The sequence below is a fragment of the Thunnus albacares genome, chromosome 5, assembly GCF_914725855.1.
Source record: "Thunnus albacares chromosome 5, fThuAlb1.1, whole genome shotgun sequence".
Taxonomy (NCBI): Eukaryota; Metazoa; Chordata; class Actinopteri; order Scombriformes; family Scombridae; genus Thunnus; species Thunnus albacares.
The window spans coordinates 20,583,914-20,604,006 of NC_058110.1; the positions used below are offsets into that span (position 1 = coordinate 20,583,914).

At 38.0% G+C, this 20,093-nt stretch overlaps 2 protein-coding genes across 2 annotated transcripts; both read left to right on the forward strand.

The window, feature by feature from the left end:
• Positions 1-3,973: 3,973 nt before the first annotated feature.
• rab5if (RAB5 interacting factor) lies at positions 3,974-8,596 on the forward strand. Its single transcript, XM_044352517.1, has 4 exons — positions 3,974-4,283; positions 5,681-5,784; positions 5,890-6,019; positions 6,935-8,596. Exons 1-4 carry the CDS (start codon positions 4,176-4,178, stop codon positions 6,974-6,976), a joined length of 384 nt encoding a protein of 127 aa, XP_044208452.1. The 5' UTR covers positions 3,974-4,175; the 3' UTR covers positions 6,977-8,596.
• A 2,128-nt stretch (positions 8,597-10,724) lies between these two features.
• dhx35 (DEAH-box helicase 35) lies at positions 10,725-19,692 on the forward strand. The gene is made up of 21 exons (XM_044351867.1): positions 10,725-10,810; positions 11,174-11,301; positions 11,419-11,511; positions 11,864-11,941; positions 12,074-12,178; positions 12,268-12,329; positions 12,419-12,488; positions 12,906-12,965; positions 13,458-13,570; positions 13,653-13,749; positions 13,919-14,077; positions 15,048-15,258; positions 15,460-15,584; positions 15,864-15,918; positions 16,066-16,256; positions 16,356-16,433; positions 16,585-16,714; positions 16,887-16,968; positions 17,095-17,166; positions 17,253-17,364; positions 17,963-19,692. Exons 1-21 carry the CDS (start codon positions 10,771-10,773, stop codon positions 17,999-18,001), a joined length of 2,100 nt encoding a protein of 699 aa, XP_044207802.1. The 5' UTR covers positions 10,725-10,770; the 3' UTR covers positions 18,002-19,692.
• Positions 19,693-20,093: the final 401 nt, after the last annotated feature.

The window sequence follows — 20,093 nt, forward strand, 5'->3', positions numbered from 1 at the left end:
TACTACACATCTTTGAATAAACTGTGGGCCCCCGTTTAAGCTGAAAACCTGCTCAGTACAGCAGCAAAATCACATGTGGTTACTTTTCACCACTTCTCATGAGAATACTGTATCACAAAAGATGTATCACGTAGTAAAACAGGGTCACTGTAACTGTAAACATACAACTGATTACTGCAGCCACATCATGTTTAAGATATATAGATGTAGATGTAGACTCAAATTACGGACGATGACACATCGCCCACATCTTCCTGAATGAGTCAGTGCTTGGTGGGTCAAGTTTAGGACTCAAAAGAGAAACTGAAATGGATTTACTTTTATTTCATATATACTGTAGAAGAAAATGTGAAGCTACGTTGTTTATAACTACACAGATTTGACAGCATATTACATGTGATATCACAACAAAATACATACAATAATGTCCTTGTACAGAAAAATGTATTGAAATATAATTTATGGTCTTAACATTAACACACAAAAAATGACAAATCAGTTGTTATTTTCATTCCCAAATGAAATCTTTAATTTCAGGTTCATTTTGCACATGTGTGATCAGATTAAGTATCCACTATCATGTATCAAAGCTATTTTTGACGGTTTTGAACACTAATTACATCTGCTCTCTTTCCCGCCATCAAAGCTGATTACTCAAAAATCAATAATTCTGTCAATCATTAATTTTTATCCAGCTTTTAGGACCGAGGCTATATGTGAAAGTGATCCACATAAATATTCCAGTCGATTACTGGCCAAATCATCCAATTTCCACTACTTAAGTTGTACATCAATTAAGTTTAGGTTAAATAATGATGATTGGCTCAAATGACAGTGTTGATTAGAAGAAGCTCATAAGACTTTAAGTGGAGTGAAGCTCATCATCGATAAGGACGCCCTCTGCTGGACAGCGGAGATCAGGACAGAAGGAAAGATCTCAATTACTGTCAAAACACTAGATGTTAGAGTAAAAAAGGACAGTAATAAAATTCATATTGTTTAACGTGATTATTTCATATATTTGTTCATTCATCATTTGTTTGAATAAAACATCAAATCTGCAGCTTGATCTGATTATTCTATAAAAAAAAACAAAATACAAAGACAAACCCAATTATTGTGTCTGCTACTATATCAGGAAAACTGCATGTCAGAATATCAAATACAGCTGCAATGATTAGTCGATCGAAAGCTATTTTGATAATCGATTAATCATTTTGAGTAATTTTTTAAGAAAAAAAAAGTCCCAATTCTCTGATTCCAGCTTCACAAATGTGAATATTTTATGGTTTATTTAGTCTTCAGTGACAGTAAATTAAATATCTTTGGGTTGTGGACTGTTGTTCAGGACAAAAGAAAACATCTGAGGATGTCACTTTGGGAAACAGCGATCAATATTTTTCACCATTTTCAGACCTTTTTAGAAACAAAATGATTAATTGTAATGGAGGAAATAGTTGACAGATTAATTGATAATGGAAAAAATTGTTAGTTGCAGCCCTAATATAAACATTCTCTAATTGCAGTAAGATTTTGTGCATATTTGTAGGCTCTAAGACAGTGATTCCCATCCTTTTTGTCTGGTGACCGATTTGTGTGACCCCTCCTCACAGGTTGGGTTCTCTACCTGTGAGACATACAGTACATGAGCTGTGAGCAGTTTGACGAAAGAGTGATTTTCTCCTCTAAACTCTCAGTTTGTTTCATTTGAATAACTGTTAGAGGCCTGAAGATGTGAACCCCCCCCCCCCCCCCCCCCCCATGTACAAATATTAAAGAAAAGTCAGAAAAATGGATCTAAATATATGCAGCAGGACAAGAGTGAAGGGTCTTGACTCCCAGGTTGGGAACAACTTCTCTTTTTACTCCACGAAACATGAAGGACATGTTCAGATTTATGATGTCTGATGAAATACTTGAACATGTGAAGCAAACACTGTAGCAATGATCAAAAACCTGACATGGGTGCAGTAAACTGTGTCAGAGTATGTCAGGCTGAGAAAAAACCAGTTCAACAACATATTATGTCATTTTTTTTTCATGCTCAGGATTTGTTTATTATTTATTTTCCTTTCTCACTTTTTTCTTCGTTTCGTTTTTCTTTTTTTAAAATCATATTGGGGTTTTAACTGACTTTCTAATGTTGTTACCTGTAGCTGACGATCATAGTCCCATTAAAATCAAAACTCACTATAATTGTTTTGGGTTGTAGCTAGACACCTGTTGCTTGTTGTCATCCTTTTGAGATATCTGTGATAAAAATAATAATAATGTAGAGCTGAAATGATTTATTAGTCAATTGACAGAAAATTGATCTGCAACAATATTGCCAACCAATTGTTTTTAGTTATTTTCCAGAAAACATGACAAAAATCTGTTTTCTTAGTTACTCAAATTAAGTATATTGTGCTCCAATATAATGTGGTGTTTGTGGAAATAAATATTTTGTGGAGATGTATGACTATTCAAATATTGCACCAATACAATAAAAAATAAATTAAAAAATATTGTGGGGGATAAAAATAAATAAATAAAATGTGAATACTCTTTTTTTGGTGATTATTTCTTTATTTAGTTTTTACATGATTATATCAACAGGTGGATGTATAACAAATCACTTCAGTACATCATATACAGTAAGACTGTAGTTCATCGTGCTGTAACCACAACTGCAGACTGTTTCTCTCACCCCCCCCCCCCCCCCCCCCCATCCTTTGCACCACCAATAACCCTCCCACCATCCACACTGATGGGCCAAAATAATACTTAATATACAAAATTACATTAAAAAACGGAAACAAAAACAATACCTGTAGAATAAAGTCTATACATACATAATATACATGACAAAAGATAGACAGATAAAATTGAATAAATGCATAAACAAAACACACAGCAAAACCAAAACAAAACAGCAAAGACAAAGTGTGTGTGTGTGTGTGTGTGTGTGTGTGTGTGTGTGTGTGTGTGTGTGTGTACACTTCGACTATTTCTTGCTATTACAATCAGAATCAGATTCATCTCTATTGGCCAAGTATGTTCAAACATACAAGGAGTTTGACTCTGGTTTAGTGGCTCTCAATGTACTCACAGACAACACAACAATCTTCTGAAACACACACAAGGAATGACTGTATACATGTGAAACCGTTTCTGTGAACAGGATACAAATTGTACAAAGAAGTGAAGATCGCACAGAATGCTGAGATAAATATTAAATGGGAAAAAAAAAAATACAAGTGTTACTTTATATACATATAGTAGGTGGTAATGTACATTATATACAACCTGTTCAGATATACAGTAGTAACTGAAATGTATCACACATTTTGTATTTTAGACTAAAATAAATATATATAAGATGATGGAATTTTCTTTTATGTGGCTCACAATAAAAACATTTTCATGATAAAGTATTCAAGATTCAAGATGTTCACCCTGGTTATAAAAATACAACTGTGTGAAATACTTTGTCTGGGAGACTCTTTTACATCCATTATCCATTAAACAGTAAATAACTATATATAAAAAGGCATATAAAGTATAATAACAAAATATAAAATATATATTTTGAAAAACGTATACATACATACAAACGCGCACACACACGCACACACACACACACACTCACACACACACACACACATACACACACACACACACACACACATACACACACACACACACACATTTAAAGACAGAATCAAAGCACAAAAAATACAATAATCATTAATACATATTATATCGTAATGTGAAAAACATTTGATGTTATTTTTCGTCACATTCTGAATTATGAAGCCTCTTGTAAACTCAGTACAACCTGTTTTGTCAACACTGTTGTTGATTGTGGTTGAATTGAAGGCGTTTACAGACTTCGACCACTGGGTGTCGCTGTACATTTCATAGAGTTTCTGGCAGTTGCGGCGCAGAAACGTCGCACTCTCTGATTGGCTGCTAGGGGCCGGGGTCAAACAGTGTTGCGCATGCTCAGATGCCCTTTTAACGTTAGCGACTGAAATCTGTCAGATCAGCGGAGCGTACATTTCACCTACCTTCAAATATCTCACAGTATTTTCTTCCCCTAGTCAGCGCTAGATACTTTAATCTAACTCGAGCTGTCAACAGATTTGGATTTTTACTTTTTCGACGTCTGTAGCAGAAAGAAACAGCAAAGAATGACGAGCAGTTCAAAGCGGAAAGAAGAAAGTCATCTGCTGAATGGGGGTGTAAAACAATCCACATGGAGCAAAGCGTTCAACAGTAATGCTGTTTGGGAGGAGAAGGTCAGTCAGTTGCCCTTTGAAATTTTAGCCTGATACATTATTGCAGCCACTATAATTGCCCTGAAGTTCTCCGTGCAGCTAATTTGTGGGCAGGTGTTAATAAAGACGGTTATGAGAAGCGAGCTGCCTTGCTAAGGATTAATCTGGCTCTGTTGGACTAACTAGCTGTCAAATCTAGAAATGAAGAAAGGAATAGCGTTAATTTTCTCGGTTGTTTGAAATACTGACGACAGTTAAATAGTGCTAGAGTTTTTGACTGTCTGCCACACGAAAGTAAAGGAAATAAGTCAAGAAATGACTTTTAAAACCCACACAATAGTGTTTAATCTTCAATTTCTTTTGCATTTAAAACGTCCAAGGCTGCAACTTAAGTTATACACAAAGATAATCATAGTATATTAAACTGTATATTATATTAAACTCGTTTAGTTGGTAACATATTTTTTTAAAAAGTGGAAAATGCCCATTAGTGTCCTAGAGACAAAAGTGACATCTTTTAAATCGCTTGTTTTGTACAACCAACAGTTCAAAGATATTGATAGTAGTTATACAAAAGAGAAAAGCAGCAAATCATCACATTTATATGTCTGGAGCCAGAGAATCAAGTAAAGTCTAGTCCAGTTCTTTATTGTTACATCTCAGTACACAAATATAAGAGAGTAAAAATCTTAAGTTTCAGCTCCTTGACAATGCAATAAGGAAAATAAAAATTAAAATAGTAAAAGCAATAGTAATAAATATAAACAACCAGAAGGATATAAAACATATGAGTGCATGTATGAAAAGTGTGGTGTGCATGTTTCCTACCTAGAATATATTATAGATTTGACTGTTTGACATTTCTGCTTGAAAAATAACTTCCAACAATTGTTTCAATTGACATTTTTTGACAATTAATTATGTGTTGATTGGCCAATTGATTAATTGTGTGAAATAGTCACATTCAACATTAATCCAAACCCCAGCCAGTCATCTCTGCAACACTTAACCTAAATGAAGTCCTCACCTTGAAGCAGAGGGCTGAGCTGCAGGAAACACTATTGGAAAGAGAAACAGAACTTGAAACAAAACTGGCAACACATCTCACTCTTTAGTCAAAACATTAGATCATGTGTTCTTCCTGTTATGAACAGCTTATCTGTTTTTTTTGTTGTTTTTTTTTTCTGTTGAAGGAACTAGAGCTGAACAAGCCCTGATGTGTTTGTGTTTTTCCATCACACACATTCCTAAAATTATTTTCCTTTGTAAGAAACTTTAGAATAACATGAAATGAAATGAAATGAAACATGTAATGCTTTCAAGTGTGGTGTTGTTCTCATTTCAGTATTATCATCACACCATTTCCAATTTATACAGTTCATTTTCTTTGGATCAATCAATCTGTATTATCTTTACAGGACGAGTTCTTAGATGTGATTTACTGGCTCCGGCAAATTATTGCAGTAATCCTTGGTGTGATATGGGGTGTTGCACCGTTGAAAGGATTTCTGGGAATAGCCATGTAAGTATTCTTTACATCTTTCATTAAACCTCTGCAGCTCCTCATATCTGATTGTATTAAAGAATTCACTTAAAATCTAACATCTTCCTGTGTTTGCCTCGTTAGATTCTGCATCATCAACGCTGGCGTCCTGTATGTATACTTCAGCAGCTTTCAGCAGATCGATGAGGAAGAGTATGGTGGCACGTGGGAACTCACCAAAGAAGGCTTCATGACATCTTTTGCTCTGTTTCTGGTGGGAATATACTCAGTATATTTATGGAAGCATTGACTTTCTGAAAAAACGCGATAAATTCAGTGAGACTTTCTTTAGAAATAGTTTGCAAATGGCCTGTTTATTTCTGTTGAGTGGAGACAGAAAAGAATACGGTTCATGTTGCATATCAGATTCAGTTGAGAAGCCATTTGAGCACCACTGGTTTGGGTGGGAGATTATTTACACTGGCACTGGCAACTAACTACTAAGTAAATAGGAGTATATTGTCATTTTAAGATGAGATTCTTGTGTTTGAGGTTTCTTAGTTTGGTGCCAGTAAGTGTTTTTATTTTAGTTTATCATTAGTCAGTTTGTAATGAGTTTACTGTGTTTATTGCTATGAAATTACTAATTCAGCCATTTTTAAATTTTAAAAAAAAGTGATTTAAACCATTAGGCCCCATTTACTCCTGGTATCAACATGTGATCTTTATCTGGATACATTTATGTGGATAATGACATCCAGTCAACAGGTCTTTGCATTTACACCTGTTATTACAATGCTTCTTTTTTTCTCAGCTTTGCTTGCATTGTGATTTGATCTCAATATGCAAATTAGCTAGACAGAGCTGGCAGACTCATATAGACTTAAGGCATGTCCCAGGTCAAAGAAACTGCTGCCATGAACAGATGTCATCCACTTTTTTTGTAAGGGAAGACTTCTAGCTTCTCCTACTTGTAGTTTTTTTTGCTGGGCTCGCCTTAGCTGGCAGGAAGAGGCAGAGCTTAGTGACTTAGTGACTTACTAAGATTTTTTTCTAATGAATGTGGTCACAATGAGAGCTTAACTATCTCCAAATGTGTTGTGGCTGATCCGATCGCATCTCTGATTACAATGTGTTCTGTGTGCATTTACTCCTTAATGTCTAATCAGTCGTTCTCTGTCTTTTCCAGGTGGTGTGGATAATCTTTTACACAGCTCTACATTTTGACTGAGAGGAATCCGTAGGACAGTAAATACGAACATTTCTGTTTGAAGTAAATTGTCAAGACACAGGAACTCCACGGCTCGAGGGAGTGTTGATGCTCCTACATACAGTATGACTCTTCAGTGTGCAGTGCGTCATGGAAATCCTAGATTGAATAACAAGTTCCTGCAAGACCACCGTGATGAACATGTTCAAATACATCCCCCTTATGTCAGGGTTCCTTTTTAAGGTGCCCTCCATTACATTTCCCATATGTTATATTTCCTTCCTTATGTCATTTATCATCATCGCTGACAAAACACTAAAGAATACAGAGAGCAAACAGTTAAGATGAGATCGGTTGAAGTTCTATAAATGCTGGAACAGTCCCTTGATATAAAACAGAATAAGGATGATTTCTATTGGTCGGCTTACTACAAGGCCTTTCTTCTGTTTTAGAGGAGTGACATGAACACAGATTTTAGACTAAAAAGATTAACAACCTGTGTGTGTATTCACTGATCATGAGCTGGTCACTTGAGTTACAGGAACTGGGCAATAAAAACAACATCTTGTCATATAGTCATTAGAGTTCAGTCCATGAGTGTGATATGTTAGCTTTAATTTCAGGACAAAACACTCCAATCAGATGCATAAAACTTTAATATAATTGTGTGGCTTCACTGTTAAATCTGCAGTTTCACTCCAAAATATATTTTTTTCCATTAAAAAAAACTTAATCTGAGCCTGGCAAAATAATTGGTTAAAAAATGACAGCAGTAAAGCAAGTTATCAGTTACTGTTAAATGGTTACGTGTTAAAGGTTAGCAGCTACATTATGTGTCTGTGGTTTTAGCAGTGGAGTCATCAGGTGCTTTTCTTTTTGCCTACTGGATATAAACAGCATTTTTCAATTAAATCTGTCAATTGTTATTTCTTTTAAATCCTCCGGTGTTCAACAAATGTGGAAAACTAACAAGCTAACTACGGCTGAAATCTCACATCTGCTAATTTTAACATCAAAACAAATGCTGGTGGTAAGAAACACATATCAGCCGATATCCAATCCCAATGCCAGTATCTGCCACTAGTATCGATGCGCTGTTACTTCAGTCAGGAACTAAAAACCATCAAAGTTATCTGTCCATCCAAATGAATTTTCTCAAAAGCAAAGAGCGAGGAAACATGCATGCCGTTTTCAGATGCAAATGTTCACAGATTTAAGCTAAACCTGGTCTGTGCACTGCCATGACTTGCTGTCTGTATATCTAGATGTCATTTATGAATGACATTAGTTATTAGTGTAGAAATAATTTAATTTTTTTTTCTCACATGTAGCTTCCAGATCAAAGTCTTACCTGTTGTTCTGAAATTAATTTAAACTTGTCTGTAAATTCTGTACAATGTCCCTTTTGTCAAATCCACCTTGTATTACACAGATTTATTTGTACTTATGTTATATCTTGTTTGATGTAACATATTTCTCAGTATTTTATAGTGAAGAACTTTTAAAAACAGTTCTTGCAAAGTTATTGTAATGATACTGTTATATTAGATACGCAGCTGGTGTTTGAAAGGATTGTATTTTCTGATCAAATCTTTTAGGAATCATTAAACATGGGCTTTATTTGGCCTCCATTTTCAAAGAGATGGTACATGGTTTTTTTTTCCTTTTTTAATTGAACTGCTTTAGTGCTCCCGTTTAACAAGTGCACTCACGTTGGACTGTATGCTAGTGTTTTAAAGACACAGAGTTTCCTTCTACTGAAATTCAAGATTCATTTATTATCATTTTACAACACAGGATTGTACAGCGAAATGTAGTTTGTAGTCCCTTAATGCCACTCACAAAAACAGAAATTATATAAATGTATTAATAAATAATAAGTCATAAAAATAAAACTACTTTTATATTGGGGTGCACAGGATGAATTGAGGAGTCTCAGCCTGAGGAAAGAAGCTGCTCTGTAGTCTGGTGGTACAACAGCGGATACTTCTGTATCTCCTGCCAGATGGCAGCAGGGTGAACACGCTGTGGTCGGGGTGGGTATTGTCTTTTAGTATCCTTTGGGCTCTGTGCAGGCTCCTCACCTCACCAACCTATACCCTAGTTTGATTTTTGCTAATCTCTGTCATGTAAAACCATTTCCACCAGGAAAAAACAAAAATAGATCAACTGATAGAAATGACAAAATACTGATGGTAAATCAAAATCATGAGGTGTAGAATCAATGTTATGACAAGTGGTGGAAAACTAATGAGATCTTTTACTTTTAAGTAGCAATACCACACTATGAAAGTATCCCATTGCAGGTTTAAGAGCAGAATATGAAAATTTACTGAAGAAATACAAAAGAATTAGCAGCAAAATGTACTTTAAGTATAAAAATTAAAAGTACTCATTGGATTGCAGAATCCCTCTATCAAGAGTACATTACTGTATAAGCAGCTTTTGAATTTTGTAGCTAGTTGAACTAATTTGAAAGTCCTCCTCCACTCAATAATGTGTTTTTCTTATTCAGTTGGATGTTTCGAGCTTCACTGTGCAGAGTCTGACACTAGAAGGCTGTTTTCACATTAATCTGCTGCAAGAGGAAAGTTTCTCTGTGCTCATTGAAAATCTGAGTTTAAGGGTCGGGTCTACATGGTCCAATATGCAATTTAAACAAGGGATTAGCCGGAGGGATGAATTCTTGTGAGTGCAGTTAGGCTTATGGTTGAGGTTAAGGTTACTGTTAGTGTCACATGCACAGTGAAGAAACACAACACCTACAAATCTTGTGAGAGTTTCGTAAATCGCCTGTCTTGGCTGATCCAATCTCGGGCAAACCCCTTACACAAGTTAGATGTGGAAACTTGAAGCCTCCAGTGCTCAAACACTGAGAGTGGACTTTACAGTGAAGTAGGAGACATCTTGTGACCAGCAGTTCAACTTTAGAAATGAAAATATTTACATAGATTCTGGATTTTTCAATGAGGGACAATGAGTTGTAATTTTAAGGATTTTAATGAGGTAATCTGACTTTTTTTGTGGAAAAAAACACACAAGACAAATTTTATTCCAAGCAGACTTTTTTTTTCATACATCTTACAACATGTCTGAAGGGGATCTTTAACAATTTAATGTACTGTTAGTAGATTCATATTTTTTAAGATGATCTTAAAGTGGAAAGTTTCTCTGAGCTCACTGAAAAACCAATTTTAAGGGGTGGGCGTACGAGCATAATCTGTGACATCACAACTAGTTTGAAGGCCAATCCTGGTCCAATACTCAATTTACATAAGTGTGATGAGGAAGCTTGAAACATCCAGCGCACAAATACTGAGTATGAACTTTACAGTGAAGTAGGAGACATCTTGTGTCCAGTAGTGAAACTTCTGAAATGAACATTGTTTACATATTTATAGATCCTGGAATTTTTAATGAGGGAGAAAAAGAAGATATCATTTTAAGGAGATAATTTAACTTTCTTTGTGGAAAAACCATATTAGACAAATTATTATTCAAAGCAGAGTGTTTTTATACATCTTAAAACATGTCTGGAGGGGATCTTTGATTTTTTTTGTCATGTTTTGCTTCTACATGTATATTTCCTCATAGTAGTCAGTTGATTTGCACATATTCCTTTTATTTATTTGCACTTTGTGTGAACCTGCTGTAGAAGAATGAAATTCACCCAGCCTGAACTTGCTGTTGCAGCTGTTTTCTAAAAACGCGTTGACATCATTCATAAAAAAAACCCCAACGAGAGGCAGGATTATGACGTCATCCTCACAGAAGCGAGAGAGAGAAAAAAAATCACATGTGACGTAGAAGCCAAGATGGCGGCTCCCCTCTCCACGATGAAATTTTGGAAGCCGGGTAAGTAATAGCGTGAATAAGGTGTTTGATGCAAACATTTCCAGGTTTATACAGATTAATTAGCAGCTGTTGATGTAAGTGAGACAGTTTGGATGCGGCCGTGAACGCAGCAGCTACGTGATTATCTGCAGCCTGTTCAGCTCAGCTCGGCTCTGCTCTGCGGAACCAAAGTATAACCTGCCAGCATTAAACATTCAGGCTGTAAGGCACAAAGTACAATGAATAGCAATTAATTAATAAATCGCACTACGGTGAACGGCTTTCTTCACCTATAAGTCCTTCGTTTTATGTCATGGCTTTGCACTAATCCTCTTACATCCTCAACCTGCTTACATTTCAATAACATCATCCGTTCCCCTCCAGGGTCTGAGGCACCGGGGATCTCAGAGGAGCGGGAGCTCAACACAGAGACCACCGGCTCCCCCATCATCTTCAACCCGCACACCGCCCTCTCCATCGAGAAGCAGCGACAGAAACTCCCCGTTTTCAAGGTTTTACCCCCCAATCCTCCTCCCAAACATCCCACACTTGGGTGATTTTAGTAAAGTAGTTTATGACTGATGTTTGATGTGTGTTTGAACTGTTTTGTATTTTTCCTCCCTATCCAGCACAGAAACAACATCTTGTACTTGTTGGAAAGCTACCAGACTGTCGTCATAGTTGGTGAAACCGGGTGCGGGAAGACAACACAGATACCTCAGGTTAGTGGCATCATTAAAAACAGTTTAAAATGAATGATTAGATTCAGCCTTCTCTGTAAAGGACAAAAAAAAACACACCCTCAAAGTCACACATGCACCAAATCTAACAGCTAAAAAGGCACACAGCATTGCGGCAGTGGACTGATACCCTTCATGAGGCTTAACTCCCATAGTGGTCTTTACACGACCTTGTCTTGATGCTTATTATTAGCCTCTTTCAGCAAGGTTTGGACCACATCAGCCAGGGCTTAATTTATGCAGACTCTGCTGTTCTGCAACATCAATGTCTCTACCTCCTTTGTGCTCTTCTCTTATTTATGTCCACCTTCTCTTTTCATCTCTCTGCTCTCAGTACCTGCTGGAGGCTGGCTGGGCAGCAGAGGGGAAGGTGATTGGAGTGACACAGCCTCGCCGCGTGGCCGCTATCTCTGTAAGAGCTCTGCTGATGTCCCGCTATTTCACCGCGCCAATGTCATCTTGCTTCAAGATAAAGCTGTTAATTTTGAAGGACATGCCCGGCCTCAAATGCTGTAATTTTCCCCCTCTTTACCCCTGATGCTAGGTAGCCAACCGTGTCGCAGAGGAGCGGGGGGCCCTGCTAGGACATGAGGTGGGCTACACCATCAGATTTGATGACTGCTCTGATCCCCACGCTACGAGGATCAAGGTATTCTCCCGCCACATGCGTGCAGTATTCATGACGAGCTTTCCTGTGTTTGACTCCTTTCTGTGCTCATCTGTGCCTGTGTGCTTCAGTTTCTTACAGATGGCATGTTGGTGCGAGAGATGATGGCGGATCCTCTTTTGAAAAAATACAGGTACTTAAACTGCAAAAATTGGCCTCTATTGCTGAAACGTGTTGGGTGTCTCTCTTTGTAACTCTAATGTTCTGTATTGTCATCCTCAGTGTGTTGATGCTAGATGAAGCACATGAGAGAACCTTGTATACAGACATAGCCATCGGTCTACTAAAGAAGGTAATGCCAGCGCAATCTTTCACTGGGACAAATTATAGGATAGATTCACAACTTTTCAAGTTTGTCCTAAAACAATTGTCAAGTGCTCAAGTGAACATTGAAACAGGTTTTTCTCGTTGTAATCATTCCTCCTGTTCATAATGACCATTAGAAGATCTCCTCCAAAGGCGTTTATGATGGAAGTGATGAGGGAAAATATATTTAAAAGTTTATGGCCAGTATGAACAGGAGGAATGATTGCAGCAAGAAAAACATGTGTCTGTGTTCGTTAGGGCACCTGACTATCATTTTAGGACAGACTTCAGATTTAACTTCAATTCTATAATCATCCTAGAAAGTTGTGACTTGTTTTCCATTCCTATGCTGACTCTCCCTCTCTGTTCCCACTGTTACGTGTTCCCCGTCTCCTTTCTGTAGATTCAGAAGAAACGGCGAGACCTGCGGCTGATCGTGGCCTCTGCCACTCTGGATGCCAAGGTGACTGCATCATTAAGATGAACAGATATGCTTGAGTAGTGAGAAACAAGGGGAAACAAAGACGGGTAGAGGGAAAAGTTGATGTCAGGTCAGATCACATTGTACCGACATCTGCAATACAGCGATGAAAGAAAGAAGGAAAGACACAATCAGGCCACGGCTCCGCTCAGCGTTAAGCAAGTCAGCTGAAATGCCATATCGGGCATCTACTTTCTGTTTAAAAAGTCTTTTATCGACACATGCAAATTATTTAGGCGTACCACAGTAATACACTGCACACTTTTTAAATGTCAGGTTGAGGGCAACAAGAGTATTTCATTACTTTACTGGAAAATACCAGCTGATAAAAAGATATTAACTTCCACTGCAAATGTTCACTTTATTTACCAGTAAATGTTACTTTTCACGATGACTTTGCAAGAAGCTGTGTGATCTGTTTTTATATAGTAAATGTATGCTCATTACTAATTATAATATCACTATCATCTGAAGAAATTCCATGAGTTCTTCAACCTGAACGAGTCCGGGGATCCAAACAAGGACACGTGTGGGATTCTGACAGTGGAGGGACGCACGTTTCCAGTGGACGTCTTCTACACTGTCAGGTAGTCAAACGACATGATCCAGTCTGAGGAAATGGTGCGTAATTTGCTTTTTAACTCAGAAGTATCTCTGGTTTGTTCTCAGTCCTGTCCCAGACTACGTGAAGGCCACAGTGGAGACAGTGTTGAAGATACATGAGACGGAAGATGACGGAGATGTCCTGGCTTTTCTGACAGGGCAGGTTGGTGGACATATTTTTAAAATTACTCAACCTTTATTTGTTGGCTTGGCCTGTATATAAATGCAACAGCATCGCATGTGTTCGTTTTATGACTATATTGTAGCAAAGTCGAGCTTTTTTGTCTTAATCGTCTTCTAATTGTTGTAACCTGTAAATGTCCCCCTGTTAGGAAGAGGTGGAGAAGGTGGTGTCCCTTCTGCAGGAACAGGCCAGGTCTCTGTCACGATACGGCATGAAGAAACACCTGCGAATTTTGCCGATGTATTCTGGACTACCGTACGCTGAGCAGATGAAGGTTTTTGAGCGGACGCCCTCCTCTGTTCGCAAGGTCAATATTCTGCCTTTGTGTTTGTGTATTCATAGAGGAGAAATTTTATCTTATTTACATTTCTATGATTTGGTATATATTCCAAAATCCCTGTGGGGAATATGAGTGGAATTTGAAAGCAATATCAAAAATGAAGGGAGGGGATACTGATAGTCTTGTTTTGAGTATCGTTCCTCACTAGGATCAATATCAAAAAACAAATGGATCCGTCTCATGTTAGATGTGTTTTAACATGCATGTAATTAATTGAGAATAGTGAAAACAAGAAAAATAAATTGGTAATTCATTCAGCTGTAATTAAAACGTAGCTAGAAGTAGCCTAACAATGAGGAAGTCACTTTGTAAATCATGACACACGTATTGATAGAGGTGATTCTGGCCCTTGTATCACTTTGTATAAAATCAGAAGCCAATTTTGTTGTAGCGTTGCTGCTAGTGGATCTATTTTAATGGCTGGAACAAACCATGACACAGTATTTATTTTTGTCTTTTTTTTTTTTTTTGAAAAGCCCACTTATATTTCATATGGTAATTTTTGGACTATATAACCAAATGCTTAAGATGCTAATTTATAGCTTGCAAAATAAAGCAAAATCATGGCTTCCATTTATCCATTTATTACCTCTGTTGCAGGCCAGTCAAAGATTTAGTGAAAAACAGGGAAGTGAAGGCACCGTTCTTACAGAGATTTTCCAGAGTGAACACACAACACAAACAGTGCAGGTGTTGACAGTAGCTGGGAAAACAGTTTAAAAGGCCTTTTTCATAGCAGACATTTTGTCAGAGTAGGAAAAGCACAGCTCTAAATATCAAAATGAATGATGACTGAATTCCATTTAGCTGCTCCGGTGTCAGGGTCCTGGCATTGTGCACGTTGGCTCTCTGTCACTATGATAAGTCAAACTGTCTGCTGTGAAAAAAGGCCTATTTACCAAGAACTTGACTTATTCCTGTCTAATGTTTCTTCCAGGTGGTGGTGGCCACTAACATAGCTGAGACATCCATCACCATAAATGGAGTTGTATTTGTCATCGACTGTGCATTTGTGAAGCTGCGAGCCTATAATCCTCGCACTGCTATTGAATCACTGGTGGTGACTCCCATCTCCAAGGCTTCAGCCAGCCAGAGGGCCGGGAGAGCCGGACGAAACCGGCCTGGGAAATGCTTTAGACTGTACACAGGTATGTGTGGGTTTACAAGAAATAGAAGTATGATAAGTGTCGTAGAGTGTTGTCAGTGAGAGGAATTGTTCATTGTAAACCTTTATGGCAAAGTGCTGTACTTGGTTATCCTCCTCCCTCTGCACTCTTTGCCTGTTTTTTTTCTGTCACTCTTTGTCTTTCTCTCGCTGCGTTTCTTATTACCTCTGTTCCTTTCTTCAGAGGAGGACTTTGAGAAACTGCCTGCCTCCACTGTGCCAGAGATGCAGCGCACCAATTTGGCCCCTGTCATCCTGCAGCTCAAAGCATTAGGCATTGACAACGTGCTGCGCTTCTCCTTCCTTTCAGTAAGTAGCTCACTTTGCATCCACAGGGTGGCTGTGCTGTGTTCATCCACTGTGAAAGAAAGTGTACTTTTACATTTTAATTAGAAAGAATAGCCTCTGGCCTCTGGGATAAAAATGCATAGAAACCATAAAATGAATGCAGTCATTTTCTGCTTGTGCTTTTAAAGATGTAATGACAAGACTTAGTACACCAGATTGTCACTTTATTCTGTCTTTTAGAGTAAATATTGTTGTTATTATTAGACTTAAAATGAGTTTTCATGTTTTATAATTTCACAGCCTCCTCCAGCTCAGACCATGGTTCAAGCTCTGGAACTGCTTTATGCTCTGGGAGGTAAGAAACAAGGGGGTCAGCAGGGTGGCAAAGTAAGCAAGGAAACTGTCCTTCAACTGCCAGACTAGCATTCAAAATTATGTATCCGCAAGCATCTACAAGCTAAGGTGACACAGAAATCTCAATCAGCTGCGTGTCTGTTGGCAGGTCTGGACCATTACGGCCGTCTGACTGATCCCATGGGTGTGCGGATGGCAGAGTTTCCTCTCAGCCCCATGTTTGCCAAGATGCTCCTAGAGTCTGGAAACTTTGGCTGCTCCAAAGAGATTGTTACCATAGCAGCAATGATGCAGATTCAGAATATATTTGTCGTGCCACCCAATCAGAAGAAAGCTGCCGTAAGTGAAAAGAGGCTTTCAAAAGGAACGTGTTGTATATTTGCTAGAAATGCTTTGTCAGCGTAACAATTATCCCGTTTTTGCTATCTCACCCTGCAGGTCCGTGAGCACAGGAAATTTGCAGTTGCTGAGGGAGACCACCTCACAATGCTGAATGTGTATGAAGCATTCATTAAGGTATACTGTGCGTGTACATATGTATATAGCTCAGTCTGCGACAGTGAACACATCACCGGGGAGGGCTTGTGAACGCAGCAAAAGTCGGGGAGGTCAGGGAAATCTGCTGCTTATCAAGACTGTGAAACATTTTTTTCTTTCTAATCTGCAGCACCAGAAGAGCTCCCAGTGGTGTCAGGAACATTTTCTCAATTACAAGGGTCTGCTGCGCACTGTGACCGTACGAGAGCAGCTCCGACGTCTCATGAACAAGTTTAAGGTGCCGCGTACTTCCAGCGAAGGTATGTGTAACTGAATGATTCTGTGCTTATGTAATATGTCGGGTCATCTTTTTGTTTTGTGCTACTTTAAAGAAATTTAGTTAAACAGATGGAAAAGCCATCTGCCACTAACATGCATCGCTGTCTTAAATATAACTAAAGTACATATTCATTGTAACTTTCTTTTGCACAGGTGACCCTGATGTGATCTTGAAGTGCATTGTTTCTGGGTTTTTTGCTAATGCAGCCCGTATTCACCATTCTGGCTCCTACAGGTGAGAGAGAGCTCTTTGCTGTTTATCACTCCTCTATTATATGTCTAATATTCCCAGCAAATGACTTCTGTCTTCATACACTTTCAAATCACATGTAACACTGTCTAATGTTTTTCATCCTGCCAGGACTTTAAGAGACGACCGCGAGCTTCACATCCACCCCAACTCGGTGCTGTTTGGAGAGAAGCCTCCAAAATGGTCAGTACAAACATGCAGATAATTCACAAACATTTTAGTTTTCTCCTGTTTGAGAATTGTTTCCGAGAATTATATTTATCTTACAGGGTTGTCTTCAATGAAGTGGTGCAGACATCGAAATACTACATGCGTGATGTGACTGCTGTGGAGTCGTCCTGGCTGGTTGAGTTGGCCCCTCACTTTTACAAGCAGGCGAAGGTAGGCCAAAGAAAGAAATCCCCACACTCCAGCTTGTTATTCTTTGGCTCTAACTGTTGTGAATGTTCTGAAAAGCTCCAGTCATATTGTTAAAGATCCCCTCCAGACATGTTTAAAGACATATAATTCACTTTGGATTATAATTTTTATCTGATATGTTTTTCCCATTAAAAAGTTCAATTACCATATTAAAACGTCTTAAAATTACACCAACTTCTTTTTCCCTCTTTGAAAAATCCATAATATCTACATTAAAGATTAACTGCTACACAAAAGATGCCTCCTACTTCACTGAAAAGTCCATTCTCAGTGTTTGTGCACTGGAGGCTTCAAGTATAAACATCACAATTCTGTAAGTTTCATACTGGACTCAGATTTAAGCACAGAGGAACTTTGAAAACAGCATTCTAGCGTCAAACTGGATTGAAGGAACAAGAAGAAAAACACATTTTTGAGGTGGAGAGGGAGTTTTTGTGTCTCTGTGTTTTGTTCATAATGTTCTCTGAGCTCCTGACATCACCATTTATTTGGTTGCTTTAATAGCCTGCAAACAGGATCACTTTGACTTTAACTATGTCTTTTCTCTTTTCTCTCTCAGCACGGTTCACTTGCCAGCAAGAGATCCCGAGTCCTCTAAATCTTACCAGCTTTTCACCACTGTAAGACAAGAAGACTCATTGAATTAACAGGAGGAAACCCCTCTCAATTAGCCACTGTGCCCCTCTCCATTTCATTGTATATAAAGATGTAATATATATTTATTCTCCATGTCCACCTGTACAACCCCTCCGCACTATGTGGCCATGCTAGAATGGGATTTAGAGGTATATTTTTAGTGTTGATGTTAACATGTTAACAGAGATCTAGTTTATATTTGACCTGTGAGAGTGAATGGTGATGAATGTGAGACGAGCGCAGGCTGTGCCTGACTTGTGCCCATTCAAACGTGGTCATGTAGTTCATCTGTACTTGTACATAGTGAGAGCAGGCTCAGGTCCAGGGAGCGGCTCCTGTGCTACAGGCCCGTTCTTACCTGGTTCAAGGCTTCATTATTTTTTTAATTGCTGTATTTTTTTTTTTTTTTCCTTTTGCATGATGAATAATGGAAGACAATGGTATTGTATACGAGGATGTTTCCCTTTGAGAGATTTATGGTTTGGGTTTTTTGATTATTCCCCCATAACCTGGGTGCCTTTATGTTTATAATTAGTTTAACTTTACTTCCAATTTATTTTTGATTTCTTTCCGTACCTTCACACAGAATGCTGTAGTACATATTTTCAGGACTTTGCTGCCCATGGAAATACATCACTTTATTTTTTCAGTCAACTTGCATCGAAATAACGATACTGTGAAAAGACTGCTTTACTTTTAGATCCTTGTTTTCCACTCTGTATCGCCACTTAACGACAGTCTAGATCAGACATAGTGGCCTTTTCACCACTCTGTGCCAATTCACTTCATCAGCCTATATATCACATTTCACTTTCAAATGGAATGTGCAAATACACCCAAGCATTGTAAATGAAAAGCTGTGAAATCCAAAAAAAAGTGCCATGTGTTCCTGTGACAACATAAAGTGCATTCAGACATGCATCCGAAGCCTCAAACAGTAGCATTTATCTATTTCCTACCATCTGTTTCATCATAATATGCTTTTCCTCCGAAGGTTTGTCTCAGTATTGAAGCCTTATTGTACTTTTTGTTCCCTGTTTACCATCAACATCATCTACCAGGTGTTCAGTAAAATGGCCAGTTACAGTATTTGTGATTTCCATTCCATATTGCGTTCCACATTTCTTATTTTTTTGTCTTAAAATTTGTACTTTACTGTTTTATTTCTTTCAGAGGTGTTTGGCCCTGAAAGTGTCAGTGAGCAGTATATTAAAGGTTTGTCATTTTACTCTGGGACTTACTTTCAAACCAGTATGATCACCAAATTTTACTTATGCCTGCATGTTTTTTTTCATACAGTGTGTTCTTGAGGTTACTACTGTAGATTCAGTGAAACTAATTAAACCACAAAACAGCACACCATCCAGTAGCTAGATAAACCAACACAAAATTAGATATATAAAAGTGAAGTACCCTTGCATGTTAGATGGTACTCTGACATAGACCTATACACTTAAGATTACCTCCTAGACTTATTGCAAACAAAAACTTTTTGCGAAATGACTTGTTTATTATCAATTGTGATGACACTCTGAATATGTATGCAGCCAAAGCAGTAATCTGTAGACCTGTGTAGTTGCTCACCTCTGAGATAAAAAACTGTCACCTGCCATTTCCTCCTCACATCCTCAAATAAAGCCTTATTGTCATGCAGTGCCTTTTAGCCTTTATTCACTGTACCACTACTTTTTATGCAGCGTATAGTTTTGCCAGAGGGTGTCACTGTTGCACCACAAACAACGCTTAGCCCCAACTATTCAGAAAATCACAAAGTACAAAGCCATTTATGAGAGTTTGTATGTATTAGTTCTCCCTTTGGTAAGTGTGTAACCTTAAAATATTTTTTTCTATTCATACATGGGCAGGAGGAGTGACTTATTTTTAGCAATCTACCCATTTAAAGAGCTGGTATGATACACATATGGGCTGAACTGCAGTGAATATACCAACTTGACACTGCATGAGTATTGCAGTCAAAATTTAAGAATATTTTGCATTCATGTGAGAATAAGTACCACACAGTGCAAACCAATCAAGAAAATGTAATGCAAAAA

Bases quoted from the DNA above. Each gene is read 5' to 3' on its own strand.
- rab5if (XM_044352517.1), top strand. From the start codon at position 4,176: ATGACGAGCAGTTCAAAGCGGAAAGAAGAAAGTCATCTGCTGAATGGG. The intron at 4,284-5,680 runs GTCAGTCAGTTG...TTATCTTTACAG, and splicing joins ATGCTGTTTGGGAGGAGAAG to GACGAGTTCTTAGATGTGAT. The intron at 5,785-5,889 runs GTAAGTATTCTT...TTGCCTCGTTAG, and splicing joins GGATTTCTGGGAATAGCCAT to ATTCTGCATCATCAACGCTG.
- dhx35 (XM_044351867.1), top strand. From the start codon at position 10,771: ATGGCGGCTCCCCTCTCCACGATGAAATTTTGGAAGCCGG. The intron at 13,571-13,652 runs GTAGTCAAACGA...GTTTGTTCTCAG, and splicing joins GACGTCTTCTACACTGTCAG to TCCTGTCCCAGACTACGTGA. The intron at 16,715-16,886 runs GTATGTGTAACT...TCTTTTGCACAG, and splicing joins GCCGCGTACTTCCAGCGAAG to GTGACCCTGATGTGATCTTG.